Source organism: Psammomys obesus, unplaced genomic scaffold (genome assembly GCF_907164565.1).
Source record: "Psammomys obesus unplaced genomic scaffold, mPsaObe1.curated_primary_1811, whole genome shotgun sequence".
NCBI lineage: Eukaryota > Metazoa > Chordata > Mammalia > Rodentia > Muridae > Psammomys > Psammomys obesus.
In genome coordinates this window covers 2712312-2736706 of record NW_026585691.1, presented here as the reverse complement: position 1 = coordinate 2736706, position 24395 = coordinate 2712312, and the positions used below count along the sequence as shown (strand labels likewise).

Genomic DNA, 24395 nt, shown 5'->3' with positions numbered 1-24395 from the left:
CACACACACACACACACACACACACACACACACACACACACACACACCTACCTCAGGCAAAGCACCCATACACATAAAACAAAAGATTTTAAAATATGGCTCTAAAAACAGGTCCATTGAGCTGGGCTGTGGTGGTACATGCCTTTAATCCTAGCACTGAGGAGGCAGAGGAAGGTTGGATCTCTGAGTTTGAGACCAGCCTGCTCTACAAAGCAAGGTTCCAGGAAAGCCAGGGCCACACAGAGAAACCGTCTTGCAAAGCCAAAAACAAAAGAAAACAAACAAACAAACAAACAAACAAAAAATAGGCCATTTGGAGCTAACAGTGAGATATTACTCACATTGCCATAATAACCATGAGAGGTAGGGACTGTCAGCTTTTCTAGGGCTCAGAGAAGTTAGGAATTTGCTAAGGGTCCCACAGATAACCAATGGAATTAATGTTTGAACTCAAGGTGGGCTGACTCCAAATCCAGAGCTCTTTCGCAGCCCCACAGCGTCCCTCAGGAAGAAAACACACATTCACAAGCAGCTCAAATATAACTGACATGCCCACAGGAAAACACATGGATCTTAGGCCCTCCAGCCATCATTCCTGATCACTTTTAGAGAAAGCCACACACAGCAAGTTCACTTTAGTTTAATTGCCCCAGGGTTTGGTGGTTTTATAGAGTGTAACTAATTCAGAAAAGCACCATGATAAGGTGGTGTTATCACCATACTAATGGCCCCTAAATTCTATTAACACAGGTAAATAAATAGCCAAGATGTGCTTGTCCCAGATGACTCTTCTCTAAGTAAGTACAGGGTCTTTCCAGGCAGGGAAGGCTCCGGATAAATACAAATGGAGAAGCATTTTTTCCTCAGGCTGGGAGGGCAAAGCATAGTGAAATGTCAGTATCTTTCATGGGGTAAAGGGGAGGCCATCAGCTTGACCCAACTCTTTAAACAACTGGTTATGTAATCGTGGTAAAGTCAAAGTCCTTCTCAGGATTTTGTTTTTCCCCTCTGTGCAACAGGGATATTAAAGCTGTTGAGTTCAAAGTGTTGCCCAGATTTAATCTTCAAGGCACCAAGTGTGGCTCAGGTCAGGCGGTGGGAGTGGACTTAGGAAGGAATCTCTGCCCAGCTCCAGCAGAGCCTCTCTGTGCAGACTCTGTGTCTCTGCTAGTGTCAGGGTCACCAATCTTCCTTATGTAAACCTGCCCGGTCCCACCATATCCTTAACTTCCGTTCTGGTCTGGACGCCGGATCTCTCTCCCCTCCCGGAAGGGCATCTGGTTAGGGGCCCAGGCTGGAGCTATTAAGTAAATTGCTTTCACATGACCACCAGGACGACTCAACAAAAACAGACACTTCCCACAAATTTCCAGAGCCATATATTAGGATTTGTAGGGATTGATGGAGTAGGGTTTAGTAATAGAGAGGCATGCTGGATCAGGAGCAGCTCTGTCACAGGCAATTCCAACCTTGGCTTTACTCATCTGTAAAATGGAAGTGGAGAAGGACAGGAAAAGATATTACCTAAGATCTGGACCTAAAAATGGAATAGGAAAGGTTCTAAAGTTCTAAGGTTCTAGGGTTCTAAAGCGCAGCTGGGGTGTAGCTCTGTCAGTAGAGGGCTTGCCTAGCAAAAGCCTGGGTTCGGTCCCCAGCACCGCATACATATACATACACGTAATCCTTGCACTCGGGAAGAGGAGGCAGGAGGACCAGAAGGTCAAAGCCATTCTTGGCTGCACATCAAGTTGAGACCATAAACCCAAGGTTATGCAAGACCTTGGGTTTGTTTGTTTGTTTGTTTGTTCGGTAGGGTTTGGTTTTTCTTAAAGGCTAGAGAGATGGCTTTGTGGCTGAGAGCACATACTCTTCTTGCAGACCTGAGTTCATTTCCCAGCTTCCACACTTTGGGAAGCTCACAATCACCTGTAACTACAGCTCAAGGGAGAGCTGATGCCTCTGACCTCCATGAGCACCTGCATTCATACACACACACACACACACACACACACACACACACACACACACAAATTAAAAATTTAAAAAGATTCTTGAACAGCACTAGGCAGTCTTCCTCTCCCTGTCCAGGAAAGCACACTTCTGGATTATATCTCAAAGCGTGCACTTGCTTCCTAGAATATCTGCTGCCTTGACACCAAACCCCAACAGATGGAGACCTGTAGGCCCTCCATCCCAATGACTCTCTAGAACAAGCCTTGTCTATTTTCAGGAGGCAGGAGGCCCATGGAGTTTCTTCCATAGTATGGACAGAGGTTGGAAGGTCTCCTAACAGCTTAGGAACCATGTGCAGAGGGTTTCAAAAGTTTTCCACAAAGTCACAGGAATCATCGGACCTGCTCAAATGGAGATTCACTTCTCGTACGTTTTATTAATAGCCTCATCATGTGCCAGTAGGCCAGGTTACATACAAAGGAGTCACTGACCCACTTTCTTCTCCCATGGCTAACTGGTCCTGAGTTACCCTGCTGCCTTGGCTAAGGTCTCATCACTTGCGACCCTTCTACCCTTCTCCCTTTCAGTCCTCCATGCCTCCTCCCAAGAGACCCAAAGCCATGATATCCTTAAAGCCAGGTTAGCATCTTCCCATTGTGGTTTATCAGGGGGCTCCGCTTAGATTCATGGTCTTCATTATTAGGGCGTTCACCTTTCTATGCTCGAAAGACAGCAATTCTCTAGCCACACGAGGTAAGTTTTTCTTCTGAATATGCCATAGTTGTTTTGATTTTTGTTTTGTTTTTTTTTACCCCTTCTGTTTTTAACAGTCTTCTTAAAATTATTTCTTAAAGATTTATTTATTTACTCTTATGCATATGAATGCTATCTGCATATACACCTGCATGCCAGAATTGGGCATCAGATCACATAAAGATGATTGTGAGCCACCTTGTGGTTGCTGGGAATTGAACTCAGGACCTCTAGGAGAGCAACAGTGCTCTTAACCTCTGAGGCATCTCTCCAGCCCCTGTTTTGTTTTGTTTTTAGAGATTTATTCATTTTTAATATATACAGTGTTCTGCCTGCATGTACACCTGCATACCAGAAGAGGGCACCAGATCTCATTATAGATGATTGTGAGCCACCATGTGGTTGCCGGGAATTGAACTCCAGACCCTGTTTTGTTTTTCTAGACAGGGTTTCTCTGTATAATCCTGGCTGTCCTGGTACTCACTCTGTAGACCAGGCTGACCTTGAACTCACAGACATATGGTGGATCTCTGCCTCCTAAGTGCTGGAATTAAAGGCATTCACCACCGCTTCCCAGCTTTGTTTTGATTTAGGAAAATAAAATATTCATTTTATGTGCATATTTATTTTATGTGCATGAATGTTTTGCCTGAATGAATATATGTGACCTGAGGCCAGAAGAGAGTGACAGCTTCCCTGGAACTGGAGTTAAGGATGGTTATAAGGACCTGGGAACCCAACCCAGGTCCTCTGCATGAACAGCAAGTGTTCTTAAACCCTGAGCCATCTCACTAGCAAAACGTCCTCTGCACACACACACACCCTCCAGTTTTAGAAGACATGTTCTCTCAGTGTAGACCAGGCTGGCCTCACAGAGATCCATCCACCTGGCTCTGCCTCCTGAGTGCTGGGGTTAAAGGTGCAGCCAGGGCTCCGGGCTATGCTTTGGATGTTTTCACTCACATTTCATTGCTTGTCCTCTTCTTTTGGCCCGGCAAACATTTCCGTCTTCCACATCTCCCGAAAGAAACAGCATTGCCCACAGCTTCCACTCAGCCCTTGCCATGTAGCGTCCGGTGCCCACACGTCTCTGCCTGTTCAGCTGTGGGCTATGAGTCCAAGAACGGAGGCCAGACTAACTTGCCTTCCTACTTCTAGCACCAAGAACAGACACAAGGTAAACACTTAAGCCCTCATGAACTGTAGTCTGATCCGAACGGTCCAGGAGGCCAGCGGTTCCTGTCGTCTTATGGGGTCCCCTGCATGGCAGGCTGGCCTGCCACATGATGAACTTCTGATCCCTCCGCCTCCGCCTCCCCCTCCCAAGCGTCGGGCTACGAAGTCCTAGGGCTCAAACCCAGGGATCCCTGCTTGCTGAGCAGGCCTCTACCAACGAAGCTAAGTCCCATGCCTTCCTCGGCTTGTCTTCCGCCCAAGTCCCCGCCTCTGCACAGCTGCCTCTCCTTTAGTCTAAGCTTCTTCGGTTAAAATGAAGACGGTGGAGAGAGCGCGGCTCTTAAACTTGGTTGTGGATTCGAACAACCCAGAGTTCTACCTAACGATGTAAATGGTGGTATCCCCCTGTCAGAGGTTCCTTGGTCTGGGGTGGATGAAGAGGACAAGAACCCGTTTTCACGAAAGCCCCAGGAGGCGGCTCACACACTTAGCTGGTTTTGGGGCACCTCTGGCCCTGTGCAGGTTCTTGAGAACAGCGACAAGGGCAGATTCTCAGCCCAGCCCCCACCCCCTTCCTGGAGGCCCTAGGCAAGGCGAGGCGCAGAGGGCAGCAGGCGGCGGGGGGGGGCCTCCAGAGCGCAGCCCCCGCGGGGCCCGGGTGGAGGCATTCGGGGGCGGGCGGGCGAGGTCAGGGCCCGAGCCGGGGGCCCTGAGAGCCTCGCTCGCTCAGCGGCAGGAGTAAGTGGGACCATCTGCTCCTCTCCTCCGAGGTCATTGCTTTGTGTCAAGCTCCCCATCCCCCCTAGCTCTCCTCCCTCCTTCCGCCCCCCCCCCTTTGCCCTTTGACTCCCGGGACTCAAAGGGAGAAAAGCACTCGAGGTCCCGACGAAAGCGGGAGCGCGATGCGGAGCGGCAGCGGCGGCGGCGGCCGAGCGGCCCGGAACCGCCGCAGCCGGAGCGCGGGCGCGCGGTGCGCGCTCTGGGCGCGCCGAGCGGGCGCGAGTGGCGGGCGCTCCCGCAGGAGGCAGCCGCGGTTCCCACAGCCCGCCCGGCCCGCCGGGCCCCTTTGAAGTGGCCGCAGCTGCACACCCCGCCCCGCGGCTAATCCGGGCCGACGCGGGCGTCCCCGTCCCCCCCGCATAGCAGTAGTGTCCGCGCTGAATGGCGCTGGCTAATTACCTCGCTCGCACCACCGCGGGTGAATGAGAGAATCCGACATTGTGCGCGGCGAATGGAGAAAATAAGACAGCCATTGTCCTCGCACGGCAAACGAGGGTTTGATGTCGCTGGGGCGAGCGGAGCACCATTTCCCGACACCCCCTCCCTGCCCAGCAGTCGGAATTCCCCAGCAAGGCCTGGCCCCTGCTCCGGGAAGGTGAAACTGAGGCAGCAATTCCTGTCCCCCAAAGCGGAGATAGATAAGAGCACTCCTGCTCCTCCTGCAGGACTCCTGACTCCGTTCGCAATCACCTCCTCTGGTGCCCGGCTTTCATGCTGGACTCTGAAAGCCAGGAAAGGCCTGCGTTCACCAGGGCCTAATTAGGTTTCGTGAAACCTTTGGCGGGAGAGTGGGGAAAATGGTCCGCCTCGGCACCCACCTGTGGGTCACCAGCTGCAAGCAACCGAAAAGTTCAGAGAATCACTGGGAGAGATTAGGGAATGAGAAGGAAAGGGGCAGAATGCCTCGGAAAAGCCTAGAAGCGACAGGAAAAAAAGAGTAGGGTGAAGTCTGGGAGGCCAGGAAGCAGGATTTGAACCAGGAGCCCTGAAGCCGAAGTTTTGAGGCCTTGCCAGAGGCTGGTGGGAGGATCAGTACCAGTGCGGGTTCCACACTGGGTTCCGGCCACAGACAGGTGAAAAGAGACTCCGCGTCAGAAACCAGGGGAGCCGGAAGCGGCTCATCATCTGTCTGGACAGTAGGCCCGGCTAAGGGACTACTCAGAACTAAAGGAAACTGATACAGATGAGCAAGCTGACGGTCCTGCTGCCTCTCCTTCATCACTGCCAGGCAAGACAACGGTCTTCTGGGTAACACCCGGCACACCTCTCCACATCGGAAGCGCCTTCCCTCCACCCAGGGTTACAGGTGTGCGCCACGATGCCTGGTTTTAGTGAGCATCGCCTTTTCAACACATACCAAAGAATTCTCCCCACGTGTACAGGACTCTCTAGTGCCAGTGTCATTACCACATCGAAAGCCCTTTGCAGGCAGCCACAGCCAACTCCTTAATTGGAGTAACCATCTATTTTGAGAAATAGCATCAAAGAATAGAGGGCTAGGGATGTAGCTTGGATAGCAGCGTGCCATGCCCACACAAAGTCCTGAGTTCAGCCCCCAGTACTGTATAATCCTGGCACCCGGGAGGCAGGGGGACCAGTTCAGGGTTATCCTCTGCTGCAGGGTGAATTCCAGGCCAGCCTGGGCTGTATGAGACCCTGTCTCAGAAGAGAATGGAGCAACCCTGGAGGGGATGAATGAGCAGCCACCAAGCAGCCCCTTGCTATAAGCGAATGTGTTTAACATTACCAAGTACTAGCTGTGACCACGACTGAAAAGCATGCTTTCAAAATTTAAGTGTGGCCCATTGTTTTCCTTACTCAGTTCTGAAGCAACCTTTTTCGGAACCCTGGTCCTAGCCCCAGATGTGATCACAATGTTTTCCTTTATAACACTAAGTAAACCTTTGTCATGGACTCCTATTTCTTCTGCCTGGGGCTGTGCGGGACCTCTTAAGCCCGCTTGGCTTCACAACACCTGCTGCTGTGAGCTACTTATGTTTGAAAGATCTGCTTAGTTAGTCAATTTAGAGAACACCAGAGCAAAACAAAGAGATAAAGGCAGAGTTGCTCTGTGCAGGGTAGAGGCAGGAGGCCTGGAGCCGCCCCTACCCCAGGCCCGCCCCTCCACCTCCCTCTTCTCCCAGGTCTCATTCTTGAGCCCTTTTTGTAGAACCACAAGACCCTAAGAAATGATGTTTAGTGTTTGCTTTTCTACAGAGAAAAAGGATTTATCCAAGGAAGCAGCCATTAGTAGCGGATCAAAGAGCATTTTTAATTTGGTAGAGGTCAGTGCCTTTGCTTTGTGTGTGTATGTGTGCACAAATGTATGTACCTGTGCTTGTGTGTGCAGATGCGTGCGGAGGCTAGAGGCTGAATGTCTGGTGTTTTTCTCAGTCGTTCTTCAAAAAAAATTTTTTTTCCCAGACAGGGGTTTTCTCTGTAGCCCTGGCTGTCCTGGACTCACTTTGTAGACTAGGCTGTCCTTGAACTCACAGAGATCTGCCTGCCTCTGCCTCCCTGAATGCTGGGATTACAGGCATGCACCACCGTGCTGGGCTTCAACTTATTTTTTAATTATTTTATTTTTTAGATTTTTATTTGTGTGTGGTACACACGCCATTGGAGGCCAGAAGACTGTGTCAGATCCCCTGGAACCAGAGTTACAGGCAGTTATGAGCAACCTGGCCACTGGAAGTAGGTGCTAGGAACTGAACTGAGGTCCTCTGGAAGAGCAGAGTGTTCCTAACAGCTGAGCCATCTCCCTAGACCCAACCACCTCCATTTTTGCGACAGGCTCCCTGGCTTAGCTAGGGCTCACCAATTTGACTAACTGAATACTTGCCCAGAAGTCCCCAGGGGTCGTTCTGTCTCTGCCTACCCAGTCCCAGGACTATAGGAGTGCACTGCTGTGTCAGGCTCTTTATATGGGTCCTCATGGTTGTGCGGCAATCACATCACCATCTCCCGAGACTGCTACCTTTATTTTATAAGACTTCCGTGTTCAATCAAACAGAAAGTACTTGTGCAGGCGTGACTTTGTGGTTTGATTTCAGTGACAGTGCTGAGTGCTTAATCGTCAAGTATATTACAATTTGGTCCACTAATCAAAATCAGGAACCTCCAGCTCTCATTAGACTCTTTACTTTTAACTGAAGCCTGTTTATTTCACTTCACAACACTCCACAGTTAAGAGCTCTGAGGCGAAGAAGACGAGGCTAACGTCGGCATGGGTTTTCCTTCCCTTGACCACAGCAACATCCACCCATGAGAATGCTTCAGTGCTGCTATGTGTGTGAAGTTTGCAGGTGACATGAAGGTGGCCATGTGTATGCACAGACCTTCCAAAGAGGCACCCAGGAACTGGAGGAAAGGGGAGTGTTCCAGCATAGAGTCTGGCCTGATACCGCTTTTCAGATTGAGGTCAGTACCCGGCACCCTGGAAATGCCTCTCACTCTCCTAGGAGATAGTCCCATAGGGGTGGGTGCTCGCTAAGGCTGTAAGTGACTAGAATCGGGCCTGAGGGTACAGGCGGAGAGAGATGGATAAAACTCTTTGGTCATGTTTGAGCTAGGAGCACCTAGCTACATCCACTGTGGACTCCGGGGGTAGGGACTGGGAAGCTCACTGAGGTTGGGTTAGGGAACGCCACCCTTGGAGCCCTTGGAAATGAACTCAGCTTCATTGTCTACCCCATCCTGGCTGTGGAGCTCCAGAGGGCAAGCAAAACCACAGCAAGCAAGGTTCCTATCTTCTCACATTGGACTCCTAGTTCCATCCTCAGGACCAACTCCAGACCACGCACAGAGGCTGCAGAAAGGAAGGCTCCTTCCTGTAAGTCTCTGCAGACCAGAGGGAGGCTGAGCCATGCACACCTGTCCCAGCAGGACTGAGCCTTCTTAAGCCTCCAAACAACCCACTGGGTCCTCCTCTGAATGATGCGATAAAAAGCAGTCCAATGCTGTGCTTGGCGGTACATGCTTGTAATTTAGCACTTGGAGTTGGTTCAAAAGTAAAAATATAGGGCTGAGGCAGCTGTAGACTGCTTGCCAGCATGTGGGAAGTCCTGGGTTTGATCCCCGGCACAACGTAAATCAGGCATGGCGGCACACGACTATAATCCCAGCACTCTGAGATCAGAAGTTCATCGTTATCATTGTCTGCATAGGGAGTTCAAGGCCAGCCTGGAATACATGAAACCCTCTCTTAATAAAAATAAATTAAAATAATACATTAAATAAAAAGCAGTATCATTTTTATCCCAGAAGCTTCACACCAGGTTGCTGGTTATGATCTCAATTTTGGCACAGTTTGATGTGAAGATGATTGATTTGGGGAGCCAAGTCAGAAACAAAGGAGGGAATAGGAATAGCCAATAGGCACAATGCTGAGCTAATTTTATAAAATGCCATTATTGGTAATCTGAGGCAACAGAAACAGAATATCCTAATGCCACCTGCAGGTGATGTTATATTAGACAGGGCTTCTCTGGGGCGCTAGAGGAGTGTTACATAATTATCAGGAATCTCAAGAAAATTAGGGTGAAGAGAACTATTGCCGAAAGAGTGTGGCATTCCATATAAGCTAGGCTGTAAGAGACATGATAAACATTCCCCAAAATGAAAGGAGAAAATAAGCAAAACTTGAAGATGGCAGAAAAAGATTCAGGAGTTGTTGTTTATCGCTGGGTTCCAATTCTCTAAGGACCTATTCAACTCTGGCTCTGAAATTAAAACCCAAATCCCATTTGACCAATCAGCACATGGGAAAAAGCATCTGGTCCCTTGCTATCTTCTGTCACAGCCCTACCTTTAGGACTTGAGACAAGGTTCTCAGTTTCTAGTGGTATGAAAAATAGACTACGCAGGAGGCTGGGGGGGGGGGCGGCAGCAGAGTGAGCCTGCAGGGCAGCACCCTTCATTCTGTGGGCAGCAGCACTGTCAGGGTGACGTGCTCCCCCACACTCAAGTCTGCTACCACGTAGCCCTCGAAACCTTCTGCTTCTTCCCTCCCAACTGCAAACTGCAAACAGATTGTCTAGCCCAGGCTCTTGGTCAGAAATCGTTGGCCAAGGCCAATGGGAAGAACAGACCTGGGAGCCCAAGGCCTTATCTCTCTTTCACGTTTCCCTACAGTTCCAGATTCCCAGACTGAGTGGAGGTCAAGCTTTCAGAGTTAACCAAGATGTCACTGTTCAAAATGACTGCAACGGACCACAGCAGTAGGGACCCTGAGACACTGGGTCCTGGAAAGCCTTAGCCAAGGATGTAAGGAGACATACATTCTCATCAAGGGGCTAATAAACTACCGAGGTGGGAGGCGGTAGGCTGCCAGGGGTTTGGAGGGCTCTAAGTGACCAACAGAGGCTCAAGGGCTGGGCCAGTGCAATTTTGACACTCCAAAGTCATGTGACTTCAGGCTCAGCACTGGGCAGAACCAGAAGTAACGTGGCTTGGGGAGACTGGAGCCTTGAGCATCATGGCTGTCAGCTGAGTCCCAAGAGGGTCTCGGAAGCCACGGTCCTCCGCTTTTACGTCTCACCCAATGACACAATGCCTGATCTGTTTGGGGGCCTCTCAGCCACAGCTACCCCTCACTAAGAAGGATCTCTGTGGTGCACCCTTCTGGCAGAGAGCTAGCTACCTTTCACCCTTTCCTACTGAGCTGCTGCACTGTTTGTTCAATGTGGCCAAGAGGGCAGGGGGACCAGCACAGACTTCTCTCTAGATTAGTGGGAGGAGCTGCTCATCCGGTCTGCACAGCAGGCCGGGAGAGGCTATAACCTTGGGCAGAGGTACTCGGGTAACTCCTGGAAGCATTAGGCCATCAAGCCTGCCTTGGCCAGGGGACAGCACAAGGACAATCAGCAGCCAGTAGCTGCTTCCTCCCAGGCTGATTATGGCTCTTCCCTGACACCCTCCTTCCCCTCCCCCTCCTGCCAGGACCCCTGGGGAGAAGGAGCCATCACAAACCAAGCCAGTTCCTCTCCTGTGATTTGTTCTGAATTTTCAAACAAAGAGTAATTATGACAGATGCGAAGCAATCAGCATCATTATGCGTGAGGAACAAGAAAGTGAAAGGGAGCCTAGGGACCCTGTTGGGGGCTGGGGGAAAATTTGTCTTCCCTCCTCAGGAAGAGGCAACTCCCACCTCTGCCTCCTGCAGCCCCATCAAGCCTCCCAACTTGCTCCCCTAGTGCACACTACTCCGCCCCTCCTGGAAGGAAACCAGGGTTCAAGCCTACCGGGAAGTTCGCAGCAGTTAACGCAGGGTAGGGCAAGAGGCACCCCCCCTCCTTGGCTGGCTTCTAAGCTGTTTCCTCTTCCCCATCCCCACGTGGCTCGGGTACTGAGGTGTTCCAGCTGGCACTGCAGCAGGCTGAACTGGCTCTGAATCTCGGCTTCCCTACTACCAGGGTACCCTTGAACAAATTATCAATCATCCCGGACCCCCATTTCCTCATCTGTAAACAGCCCTAGAAATAGTCACTGATGGGACTCTTGTGGGAATTAAGTAAATGAGCCCAGAGAGGGCTTATCACAGAGTAACCTCCCCCCCGCCCCCGGCCATTTTATTATTATTATTATTATTATTATTATTATTATTATTATTATTATTATTATTATTAGCTGGTTCACGAGGGCCAACGCCTGCCCAGTCCCCTGTATCCAGTGTGCTTTGGGAACTCATGAAGTCCTCCGTGATCTGCCCTGGGTGTCAAGCGGTCCTCATCAGAACTGCAACCACGACAAAAGCAAACTAGAGATGTACTTATGCCGGTGTGTCCCAGGGGAGGGGTGCAAGGGGCCTCCCGTCCTCGTTCTGAAGTAGGGAGCAGTCAGGTTCTTAGAGAGAGCCAGAACTCGGAGAGACGACAAACCAGAGGGTTTCTTAAACATCTGCCATGGAAGTGGCTGGGCAAATGCCTGAAGAATGGAGAAGAGAAATGGAGTTGGGGGAACTAGGTCTAGGCTGTCCTGCTTCTCAAAGGAAGAACAGTTTGCTGCCCAGGCTGAAGGACTGAGGCTCCTTGGGCAGGTCTTGCCCTTGAAATCTGTTTTTTGTTTTTTAAGTGTTGTTTTGAATGGTCTGCAATATGCATCCGTGTGAGCGTATGACTTGTGTGTGCCGGTGGCCAGAGGAGAGAGAGAGCTGGATCCCCTGGATCTAGAAGTACAGACGGTGTGAGTGGCTGGATGTGGGTGCTGGGAACCGAACCCGGGTCCTCTGCAAGGGCAGCAAATGCTCCTATCTTTCCAATCCTGAAGCCTGGGTTTTAAGTCTATAAACCAAGAGTGGTAGTGCATGCTTGTAATCCTAGCACTAAGAAGACAAGTAAGACTGCCATGAGTTCAAGGTCAGCCTGGGCTACATAGAAAGACTCTGTACAAAAGAAAAAAAAAAGTGCAAAACGGAGCTAGATTCACTCTCCAGTTTCTTCTGGTTTCTAGAAACTAGGAAGGCTACTCAGGTCCCAGTGGACTGAGCATTTTAGGCTCCTTTTCCGAAGCATGCTGTCCTGTGAAAGAGCTAGGACTTGCTTCTCTCCGATGGTGGTCTGCCCCTCACCAGCCCCTCCTCTTCGTTTAGGTGGTCTGGTCTCCATCTGCCCACCCTGAGTCCCCAGGGCCTCCTGACAGTCTCCACTCCCTCACATTCCAGTGGCCTTGGGGGCAGCAGCCAGACCAGAAAGTCCAGTTTCTGCCCATTATCAATTGCGAGCATCTCTTTGCAACCCAACACCAGCATTCCAGAGAGCAGCCTAAGGCTGCCCCATCTCACAGTCAGGGTCAGTGTCCAGCTAGGAGGCAGCCAGTCTCTCAAATTCCTCCCAGTGAAGACTGGCCTCTGGGGAAGCCCTTACTTGTGGGGGAGCCTATGGAGCCCTTCTTTTGGGGTCCTCTTTGGCTCCCTGCAGAGGCCATCTGTTCCATAGCGGAGGGTTCCCTGGAACACAGTTTAGAGAAATCACTGTGGTGGAAGGTAAGAAAAATGGCAGGTCAGTAAAGGGGGAAAGAAGGGCTGAGGAGAAGGTAGGGAAAACAGAGAAGGAGAGACTGGTCCCGGGGGATATTAAAAGGCAAACACGTCAAAAAGTTGCCTCAGCGGAAGGCAGGGGTGAGTAGTGTGCTCTGAGCACCAAGATGGAAGTGATGTAAGATTCAGTGTTATGATTAATTTTCTGAAATAAATTTGTACTTTGGTTTAAAAAAAGATGGAAGTGACGGCGGGAGGTGGTGAGGCACACGTCTCCCTTCTCTGCCTGAACCAGGCCAGCCTGTGCCTAGGCTCGATCCACCTGGCCCTCTAGCCCCTCTTCAGGCCTTTCCCACTTCCTGACATTGGACTTCAGGCGACCAGAGCCCCTCCTTGGGAAATGTACAGCCATTCCCTTTCCTTTGAGATTAGCAAATATGGGGAGGAGGTTAGCAACTCTTAGGCCAGGGCAGCAAGCTCACAAATGAACGAGAGGTGGGGTGAGTTAACACGCGTCTGTAGGCTCACTTGGGATGGCAGACAGATTTGGGGAACCACCTAATGAGTGAAAACTAGGAGCTAGATGATTGGGAGTTACGGCCATGCCCACTGGCTTACAGTCTAAGGCCTTGCCCTCCAAGCAATAGTCCATGTTTCAGCTGCTTCCTTCTCAGCTCAGTCCTTTAGGACGGGAAACTATCAACCATTTACAAGGCCTACACCAGCTCTACAGCTGGGCTATGCCGCTCACACGTGGGTGGGGAGAATCCCACAGGGGAGCCCTTTGAAGAGAGATGAACCTAGCCCAAGCACCTTTCTTTCTCTCTCTCTCTCATACACACAAGGCTACAGCCAGAGAAATTTAGGGTCATAGGTTAGCTGCACACAGGGCAGACATTTTTGATGGAATTACTCACTCCAGTTTAAACAAAGACAGAAGGAAACTGTCTGCTTTGCCTTCTGTTCCATTCCACTTTTATTAAGAGAGTGTAAAATAACCTTTAAGATACTGTGCAAAAGTCTCTCTCCAAGACACATGTGCGAGCGCGCACACACACACACACACACACACACACACACACACACACACACACACCAGCCTGCAGGGGCTCTGGAGAAGAGAGAGAAAGGCAATACAAGTAGGCCAGGAGTGAAAAAGTCCTTTCTCCCTAGGGGTGGGAAGGGGGCAGAGGGCTAAGGGGGGGCTGGGGGCCTGTTTCATTTGCAGGCTGCAAATGCCTCTCCTATTCAAGGGCCCACATTCCCAGCCCAGGCGCCTGGCCACTGACAATGCAGGGACAGGAACAGAGAAGATTTGCACATTGTGTTTAAGGGGCCAGCTGGCTGCCTGCGACAGTGGAGCCAAGGTGTGGGAACCAGAAGCACTCAACTTCCACACTCCAGTCCTGCTGGAGGGGTGAGGGGCAGCCCCGAGCCCTACATGGAGCTGGAGGCCTCCCTCCCATCAGGCCAAAGACCCTGTGGCTACAAGACCCATCTGGCCAGAGAGAAAGATCCAAGGCAGGAGATCAAGACCCTACACAGACAAGAATCAGGCAATTGTGTGTGAGTCTTCAGTTCTAGAGAAGAGTGGGTACCCATTTTCCTGTTCTGTGTGAACACGCTGTACTTGCAGACCCATTCGAAAACGTACATTTTGGACCCAGAAGGCCACATGTTCATTTAGTTTTTACCAAGCTTTTCAGGCAGGGCATGTGAGAAATACAAAAAATGAGAAGCCCCCCAGGAGCTGAAGAGACAGATGGAGTGTGTAGCTATAAAGCAGTTACTTAATGTAAGCAGCGGTCACCAACAGGTAGGGCTCTGGCCTGAATGCCACAGACCACACTTGTTCCCACCACAGGAGAGGAGGAAGAAATGACTGTACGTTAGCCCAGGCTGTGGTGGTGCACGCCTGTCATCCCAGCACTCGGGAGACAGAGGCAGGTGGATCTCGGTGAGTTTGAGGCCAGCCTGGTCTACAGAGTGAGTTCCAGGGCAGCCAAGGCTACACAGAGAAACCCTGTCTTGAAAAAAATAAAAATGACAGTAAGTTAAAGGACTGGAGAGGAACTGGGTAGGGGGAGAAAGGCAAAAACGATCAGGGGAAAGTCACAGCAAAGGCAAGTCTGTCCTGAGACCCTTACAGCAGAGGTAGGCTTGGGCTACATGCTCTGTGACTTGTTCACACGCCCAGGACTCCTGGGGTCCCAAGAAGGCCTTTTTACTCTCTTTCTCTTCTTCTTATATTCCCTCAAAGCTTCTCTGTAATTTTTTGGTCTGGTTTGGTTTGGTTTTTTGAGACAGGGTTTCTTTGTGTAGCCTCGGCTGTCTTAAACTTGATTTGTTTAAGCCACCACACCTGGCTTCCTCGAAGCTCAAGAGTGCCAAATATTGGTCTCCATGTGGGCTTGGGAGACAGCCTCGTCAGTAAGTGCTTGCCTTGTAAGTGTGAGTTCAGTCCTAAATTCAATCCCCAGAAAGTGCTGAGAGAGAGAGAGAGAGAAAGAGAGAGAGAGAGAGAGAGAGAGAGAGAGAGAGAGATCTATCCTAGTGCGGGCGAGGTGGACACAGGCAGATCCCTGGAGCTCTCCGGCCACCCAGCCTACCCTACTTTGAGAGCTCCAGGCCGGTGAGAGGCCCTGTCTTAATAGAACTAAGTGGGCTGGCTGTGGTGAGCCACACCTTTAATCCCAACACTACTGAGGCGGAGGCAGCTGGATCTCAATCAGTGCGAGGCCAGTGTGTTTCACACAGTGAGTTCCAGAGCAGTCAAGGACACCCAGCGAGACTCTGTCTTAAAAACAAAACAAAAAAACCCAAGGTGACGGCACCTACAGAATGCCATCCAATGGTCCTTTGACTTCTGTATTCACATGCACACACCTGAACACACACACACACACACACACACACACACACACACACACACACAGGACACTTGTGAGGGATGACTGGCAGGTAAGAGGGGCTCACCCTCACCCATTTGTCACATCATGATTGAGGTGAACTCCCAGCAAGAAGTATGTCTACATGAGAACACTCACCCACCAGTTGACACTTCAGCTGTAGGGCCTGCTTCCTGTCCTGACGGTAAACAGGTATGCATTTAAAAAGCAGAGAGGGCCATTCCCCAGTGTTCCCTCAGCTGGGTTGCTCTTCAAGGAGACTAGGAAAGCCGTAGTTCCACACCCTGAGCCTGGGCAATCAATTACCAGGCGACAAAGGCCTTCACACTTGCCAGCCCCAGTGCCAGGACCCACATCACCCATCGCTTTACTCAGGGTGTTGTAAATACTCCGCATCTCCCACAAAGTGTAGCCTCCAGCAGCTGCTGCCCATACTTTTCTTGGCCCCAACCACCTAGTTCCAGATCTACAGAGCTGACCCTCCTGCTCTCCCTCACGCATGCTGAGAATGATTCAGCTCTTAGATGTTCCTGAGTCTGAACCCTGGGTCCCTCTAGGAATCACACCACAGCCAAGACCGGAGTCACATCTCCGAGTAGGAATAGTTTCCATTGTTAGTTCCTTATCGTTGGCAAGAGCACGGGCCGTCCTGGGCTCCTCATGCACATTTTCCTCAGGGAATCTGGGGCTTCAAGAGCTTAAGTGACTTGCTAAGGTCCCAAAGCCAGCTGGTAGTGGGGGTCAAGGCCCCAAACCACCGAGCCCAGGTCTGCTTGCTGCACCAGCCCACACCAGAGCTCACTATTAGGCCTGCCCAGCCCGGCTTGAACGAGTGTTCATTTGACATTAGCAGATACCACCAACTCTTACCCAGGATGCTCATTATGCTTTTCCTAGGCTCCAAGCCCTTTACTCCACTACCGCAAAGGCAAAGACTGTTTTCAAAGCCCGGATATGCTGACGGCAGAGACTACAGCCTTTGTCCAAATGGGGCTACAGTGGCTCAGGAGGGCTAGGAACACTTGCTCAGGACCTCTGAGCAGTGAGTGGCAGAGCTGGTTCAAGCTCAGCCTCTGCTCCTGGAACCCTTGTTCTATGGACTTCACTAGGCCACCTGCAGTTTCCCAAACTAGAGTTTATGTTGTGGGTCAGCAGTGTTGACACTACCAGGCTCTCGTTAGATGCAGCAAGCCTGGACCTCATCCAGATGTTTAGTTTCAAAGTCCTGTCTTATCCGGATCTGCCCCCAGCCTTTCGGGGTGGTCAAGATGGGTTCAATCTGGGAAATCCTGCACTTGATCACAGGGTGTTTCTCTTCTGTGCCCCCAGGAGATGGGGACCAAGAATGAAGAGGCAGGATGGAGAGCATCTGCTGGAGGGCAGAGGGCTAGGAGTGAATCCCATACTTATCTCTACCTCTTAAGACTAACCCACTCCTGCCTTTTAAATCTTTTATGGTATATGTATGGATGTGTTGCCTGCATGTATGTCTATGTACCACAGCCATGCCCAAGGAAGCCAAAAGAAAGCATTCAGTTCTCTGGGACTAGAGTTACAAATGGTTGCTGGGAATTGAACCTGGGTTCTTTGGAAGAGCAACAGGTGCCCTTAATCACAGAGCCATCTCTCTACTCCTAAGCCCATCATCCTTTTTTGAAGTAAATCAGGCACAAAAATCTCACTCAGCAAGAGGGAGCCAATGCATGGGACCACCCAGGGTTTTAGCACAGGGTTTCTGTGGTGGTTAGGTCGGGGAAGCACTAGGACAGAAAAGCCTACAGTCTCATGGCCTGGTAGATTTCCCTAGAGCCTTCTCCGAACGCTGCGGTGAATGCCAACAGGTGAGAAAGCCCAGGCTGGGAGTGGAGTCAGGCAGTTAGTTCTGTCCAGAGATGACCTCTGCAGCAGCCAAGATTACATTTAAAGGTTTTGCCTCTGAAGCTCACTTTAAACAAACACGGCGTTTTTGTTGACATTTTTTCTTACTGAGCCGCTCCTGTTTGTCAGGCAGAGCTTAGGATGCATTGGATCCTGTGATTCTCCTTCAAGGTAAGATGATATATATGTATGCATCACGGTCCAGGAGGCTCGGCCAAGCGAACAGGAACTCCACACCATCGAGTCTGAGTTAGAATCTTGAGATCATGAACTTGAGAGCTTAGAACCCGGAGCTGCTGATCCCAGACTGCAGTCCCAAGGCTAAATCAGCCTTCGGCACAGCCCACCTTCGGGCAGAAGGTGGTTCAAGGAACAACTGGAGTGGGCGAGTGCCCTCTGGCCTAGAGCTTGGATGCCCCAGCAGACCTGCCTGCGAGCAGTGCCGAGCATGTCCCTTTTACCCAGCCAGCCTCCATGGAGCACACAGAGAGGCAGGTGCCTGGAGGCTATCACTCCTTTTCCTCAGCCATCTTCCCCTTTCCTACAACATCTGCAGTGGCAGGAGGCAAGGCCAGGAGATGACTACCCAAGGAGGAAACAGGCTGATATCGGCTTTGAATCTTTCCAGGGACATTAGCCTTCAAATCAGCCTGAGGTAAAACGATGGAATCACTTACAGTTGCTTAGGGCCAAAGCAAGTCCCTACAGGGCACAGACTTAGAGGGAAGGGGAGAGTGTATCAGACCGACGCTCAGAGACAACTCTGTTAGCTATTAACAAGACCAACTCTACCCACAGCTCAATTCCTTACATTCCTGGAATTTAAAGAAACAAACTTTTTTTTTTTTTTTTTTAAGACAGGCTCTCTCTATTTACCCCTGGCTGTCCTGGAACTCAATATATAGACCAGGCTAGATTCACTATATAAACCAGGCTGGCCTTGAACTCACAGAGGTCTGCTTGAAACCTGTGAACTACCATGCACAGTTCAAACCAAATTATCTCAAACTTATCACCACATATAGAAAAACACATTTAGTAGCTGAGGAATTGGCTTAATCAGTAAAATGCTTGCTGCACACTGGTGAGGACCTGAGTTCAAATCTCCAGAACCAATGTAAAAAGATGGATCGGGGCTATGGTGGAGACAGCAGGATCTCTGGAGCTTGCTGGACAGCTGGTCTAGCTAAATCAGTGATCTCTGAGTTCGATGAGAGATACTGTTTTAAAAAGTAGGTCAATAGTGATGAAGGAGGACACCTGACATCAATTGCTGTCCTCCACACATATATTCACATCCCCTTATATGTGTACATACATGAGCATATACACACATACAACACATACAATGGGGCTGAGAGAGAATGCTAACCTAGTACGTTCAAGTCCCTGGGTTTGACTCCTAATATGAAAAGAGGAAGAAGAGAAAGAGGAAGAGGAAGAGGAAGAGGCAGAAGAAGAAGAAGAAGAAGAAGAAGAAGAAGAAGAAGAAGAAGAAGAAGAAGAAGAAGAAGAAGAAGAAATCTACCTTTTTTCCCCTCTTACAGCTCTTTTCTCTCCTTCTGAGGCTTTACCTCCCAGCATCCTTTGGAGTGATTCTAAGGCCACGAATGACATGGCCTTCCATGTTCTACCCCCAGTGTGTCTGTCATGGCTCTGACATGCCCCACGGAGAAAGCTGCCAAGTATAGTGACATCAAGAAGGTGATGAAGCAGGCATCCGAGGGCCCACAAAAGGGCATCTTGACCTACACTGAGGGCCAGGTTGTCCGCTAAATCTTTAACCATGCCACCCACTCTTTCACCTTTGATGTTGGGGCTGGCATTGTTCTCAATGACAACTTTGTGAAGCTCATGTCCTGGTATGATATGAATACGGCTACAGCAACAGAGTGGAAAACCTCATAGCTACCTATGACCTCCAAGAAATAAGAAGCCTTGGACTGCACATCCCTGCAAAAACAGAGAGAGAGAGGCCCTTGGCTGCTTCGGAGTCCCCATCCCAACTCAGCCCCTCAAAACTGAGCATCTTTTCTAAGTTTCCATTCTAGACCCACGGAAGAGGAAGGGGGCTTAGGGAGCCATACTTTCTGGAATACCATCAATAAAGTTTACTGTACTCACAAAAACAAACAAACAAACAAATAAAGAATGGAATAAAACAGGGCAGGGTGCGGTAGGCAGCATTTTCCTGGGAAGTCTCATTCCGCCCACCCCCAAACTCCAGGTCTTCCTGTTTCCCACCCTCCACCAATATGCCTGGCCATCTGCTCAGAGGCTATACAGGCTTCCTTGCCTGGTGGAGAGGGCCAGGGCCAGGGTGGCTGAGCTAGAAGAGACTCCCATCTCCAAGTCCAGGGATGTTCCCTAGCAAGCTCCACATGGGGGCCTGGATAGGCCTTCCTCAGAACAAAGGGAGCATCCTCAGCCTAGCTAAAGGCTCCCGCCTGGAACAATTCATTGCTCACCAGCCTGTTCAAAGTTGCCAGTTTTCTCAGGAAAGAGGTGTCACAAGAGTTAAGCGGGAGGGTATGGCGTTCAGGATGCCCAGGTTGCAGTCTGGCTTTCCCGCCTCCGAGAGACAATGTTAGCACTGAAGCCCACCCTCCCCCAGCCCATCTCTAAAAGGAGAATGTTAGTGTCTCCTCAGTCATTGTGAAGATTCAGTGAAATAAGTCACATAAAGCCCAGCATGCAGCAGGTGCTAAATAAATGCTGCCTAGCATTATTACCAAAGCCAAAGCGGCCTTTTAAAGGACAGCTGCCTCCCTGAAGTACAGAGATTTAGGATGGAGAGCACTGTTCTCTGGTCTCAACTCCTGACATTTCTCAAGAACAGTGTCCTTCCTTTTCTTTCCTCCTTCTTCCTTCCTTCCTTCTTTCCTTGTTTCTAGTTTCTTTCTTTTTTCTTCCTCTTCCTCCAATAAATTTCTTAAAAAAAAAAAAAAGATTTATTTATTTTATGTATATGAACTCTGTTTTCATGCACACCAGAAGAGGGAATCAGATTCCATTACAGATTCCATTACAGATGGTTGTGAGCCACCATGTGGGTGCTGGGAATCGAACTCAGGACCTCTGGAAGAGCAGCCAGTGCTCTTAACTGCTTAACTCTCCAGCCCTAATTTCTTTTCTTTTTAACATCTATTTATTTATTTGTTTGTCTGTTATATGTGTGCATGCTCGGGGGGAGGGGGGGATGCATGCGTGCACGCACTCAGAGGCCAAAGGCCAACTGCAAGTGTCTCACTCAACAACACTGTGGTCTCTCATTGGCCCCTCAGGCTTGACATTTCAGCTGGGCTGCCTGGATAGTGAGCTTCAGGAATCCTGTCTCCCTTTCCCCATTACTAGATTGCAGGCTTTTCACAGGGTGCTGGGATCAAAGTCAGCTCCTCCTGCCTGGGCAGCAAGTACTTGCCAAACAGGCTGCTTCCCCAGCACCACCTACTGTGCGTTGTTGTCGTCTTTGGTTTTTATTTTTTTAAATTGTTGACCGGTTTGAGGCTCCAATACTGTCGTAGTGAAGTCTTATCCTACTCAAAATGTTTCAAAGTTAACCTATAAATTAACATTTTTTTTGTGTCATTAAAATGACCCTTCGGAAATCTAAGGAAGGCAAATCTTTCTACGTTTAAACACCAGAACTATACTCAATGCACCAGGACGCTCGTGGAGAGACGTACCCATGAAAACTTGCCAGGCTGAGCAAAGACATGAGGAGGCCCCGCCCCCAGCCTGCGAGTCTTTGGCTACATTCTTATCAGTTCACACCCCACTCAGTAAAAAGGGCACATGACCTAAGTGCCCCATCCGAAGTCACCACTGCGCCGCCTGTCAAGTGACCCACGCTAAAAGGTGGCTCTTTCGAGTTCCACGAAACTGGGCCTCCTGCCCTGTCCTCAGGATGTAGCCTGACCCTGGCCACCAGCCTGCTTTATACAAAGGGGGAAAGGAAACTTACTTACTTGCAGCCTGGATACGAGCCTTCCGACTGACCAGCAGCCCAAAGCGGTTCTGAGCGACGCATTCATAGTCACCCTCATCTGAAGGGCCACCTCCTTCCTGCAGCCGGAAGTGGTGGATCAGCAAGGAGCCGTTGGCCATGAGGGTGGAGCGGGCGCCCTCAGGCAGCTCTGCTCCGTTCTTCCTCCAGGAGACCTGCACCGGAGGGGAACCCTCCACTCTGCAGCCCAGCACCATGGGCTGTCCAGGGACTGCAATATCATCATTTGGCTCCACAGCAAATGCCAGTTCGGCAGGGTGGCCCAGACCTGAATCAGGGAAATTGGAGGAAAGGAGATGTTAGCGTGGAATGTACATACACCCAGGAAGAATTCCATACACAGAGATCTCAAGCTCCATGGTTCTGTGTACCACATCCCTGAGCTGTATCTGTCAGCTTCATAGAGATCCCTCTTAGACACAGAACTTCTATTTACTACCAAATGCCATCCTGGTCAGTATGTTCCTCAAATCCAACCACTGCAGAGGAGTGAATGCCATTTGTGTCACTCCCTCTTTCACAGATAAACTGAAACGTGGAGATGTTAGGTGACTTGTCGGGGACAACAGAATCGGCCACTGCAAATCTGAGTCTTGGAGGGCTGGAGAGATGGCTCAGTGCTTAAAAACACTGGCTGCTGTTCCAGAGGACTCAGGTTCAACTTCAAGTACCCACATAGGGACATAGCAACCATCTGTTGCTGCGGATCTGCTGCCCTCTACTGGCCTCCATGGGAACCAGGCACCAAGATGCACCCACACACATAATAAAATGAACTAAAAACAACAACTAAAGTATGAAAAGCAAGGTTGATGCCAACACCCTGCTGCCACTTTTGTAGTCACGCTGCACAGGCACGGAAGCCTCACAGGCTTTCAGGAGTGTATTCTAGCTTCTCCTCATCAGCTATTTAAATCAAGGAAAAGCAATGAGGCTTGTGTCGTGGGCGTGTTTGACATGATTAACAAGAGGGCACTGAGGAAAATAAAAATCGCTAAAGCAATGTGGAGGGCCGGGATGTAGCTGTCTGCCTGGAGATGTTAGGTGGCATGCATAAAATCCTGGTTCCAGTCCCCAGCGCCGAAACCCAACATAGCTGCCTGTGATAGCACTGGTGAGGTGAAGGTGTGAGGCTCAAGAATTAAGCCAGGAGACATTTTGGCTGTTCACAAACAAGGGAGATAAAGATGCTGCCTCACTGTGAATTTAAAAAAGAATTAAGCCTTGTGCGGTGGTGCACGCCTTTAATCCCAGCACTCGAGAAGACAGAGGCAGGTGGCTCTCTGAGTCCCAGGCCAGCCTGGTCTACAGAGCGAATCCCAGGACAACCAGGGCTACACAAAGAAACCCTGTCTCGAGAAAACAAACCAAAACACAAGACCCTAAAAAGTGGAGTGAGATAGTAATAAATCAGGTTTCCATTTGCTGGCAAAACTATCAAGAGTCTTGGACCAATGCCTGGTCAGGAGCAGCAGGTATGGGCCCAGAACTCAGGGTACAGGCTGCGCGTGGTCTGTCCCTTTCCCCATACTCTGGGTGCTGGGCCTTTGGCCTTTGTTATAAGGAGCGTTGGGGAATAGTAAACACCAATTTACATTTCCTAAATTTATCAGGAAGCGCGCGCGCGCGCGTGTGTGTGCGTGTGCGCGCGCGCGCCTAGAATCTTCACTCCCAGTTAACATCAGGATAAAAAACGAGCGAGCGGACGAGGGATGGTGTCGCCCGGGCAGAAGGAACAGCGACTCGTAGCCCAGAGGTGACAGCAAGTCTCTCCAGCAAGCAGTTTACCACAGCAGTTCTGACTTCACTCCAAGAGGAACGAGCCCTCTTAGTCTCACAGGGCGGGCACACGGCCCCCTGCTCACATTTCCAGGGAACTAGGGTCCCGGACCCGGCTCCTCCCTCGCAGACCCCGGCCCTTCCCCGCTGGGAGAGACCTGGTCGGGGCGCGCACCGCCTCCGCTCTAGTTTACGACGTCTGAGGCTCACACTTTCAGATCCCTCGCACCCTCCACACAGTCTGTCTGAGCCGCCTCTGCCCCCAGTCCAAGCCCGTGGCAGCCACAGGAGATGAAGTTTCCCCCGGGTGCAGAGGCGATATTTGGCTTTTTGGTAGGGATGGAAAGGGAAGAGAAGAGTTCAAACGTGTGTCCGCGGAGGACCTGAGGGGGAGGAGGGCCTCGATTCACGCCCTCCTTGGGTGAGGTGAATCTTTTGCAGCCTCGGCGGAAGCGGCCGGTGCCCGGCGAGCCCAGGGCAGACCCTCCCGGAGAGCTCCCCCGGGGAAGGGCGGCGCCCTGGCGGCTCGGCGGAGCCCTGGCGGCACCTCCGCCCGGCTCTCCCGGCTCCTCTCCGCCCCCGGGAATCCCTCCTTCCTCCTCCTCACACACCCCCGGATACCCCGGAACTCAGTCCCAGCTCTAAGCCCCGGGGGATGCCCTCTCGGCCCACGCGCCCCATCTCGGGCCCGGGTTCCTCGGGACCCCTAGCGGGCTCTGCGCACCGGGCTCGCCCTCCTGGGTTGGGACTCGTCGGCTCTTTCTCCTCGGGCTTGTTTCCTGCGGCGCCCAAGGCCAGCCTGCCTCCCCGGCTCCCGCTTTGCGGCGCTCCGGAGTCGGGGTCCTGCCCGAGCCCCGGCCCTCCCGGGGTGCTGCCCGCCCCGGTCCCTCACAGCCCAGGCAGCCCCGACGGAGCGGCTCTGCCCGCGCCCCAGCGCGCCGTCCCGCCGGGTCCCTCCCGCGCGCGCCCGGGCGCAGGTCCGCGCCTTCCCTCCGACTCCCGAGCCCCGGCTCACCCCGGCTTGGCGCGGGCAGCGGCAGCAGCAGCAGCAGCAGCAGCAGCGGCAGCGGCAGCGGCAGCGGCCGGCGCGGAGCGGGCGGGCGGCGCGGGGGCGCGGAGCGAGGCGCAGCCATGGGGCTCCGGTCCGCGGGGCTCGGAGACGCGCGGCGATGCCCGGGCGGGGGCG

At 51.3% G+C, this 24395-nt stretch overlaps 1 protein-coding gene across 1 annotated transcript in view; it reads right to left on the bottom strand.

Annotated features, from left to right (window-relative positions):
* Igdcc3 (immunoglobulin superfamily DCC subclass member 3) overlaps positions 1–24342 on the bottom strand; it is a 44244-nt gene extending 19902 nt beyond the window's left edge. Inside the window, exons 1-2 of the mRNA XM_055596997.1 lie at positions 24225–24342; positions 21393–21698 (exon numbers count right to left, since the gene is read on the bottom strand). Of these exons, the coding sequence (XP_055452972.1) occupies positions 21393–21698; positions 24225–24342 (424 nt within the window). The remainder of the gene's footprint in view (positions 1–21392; positions 21699–24224) is intronic.
* Between the last annotated feature and the right edge of the window lie 53 nt (positions 24343–24395).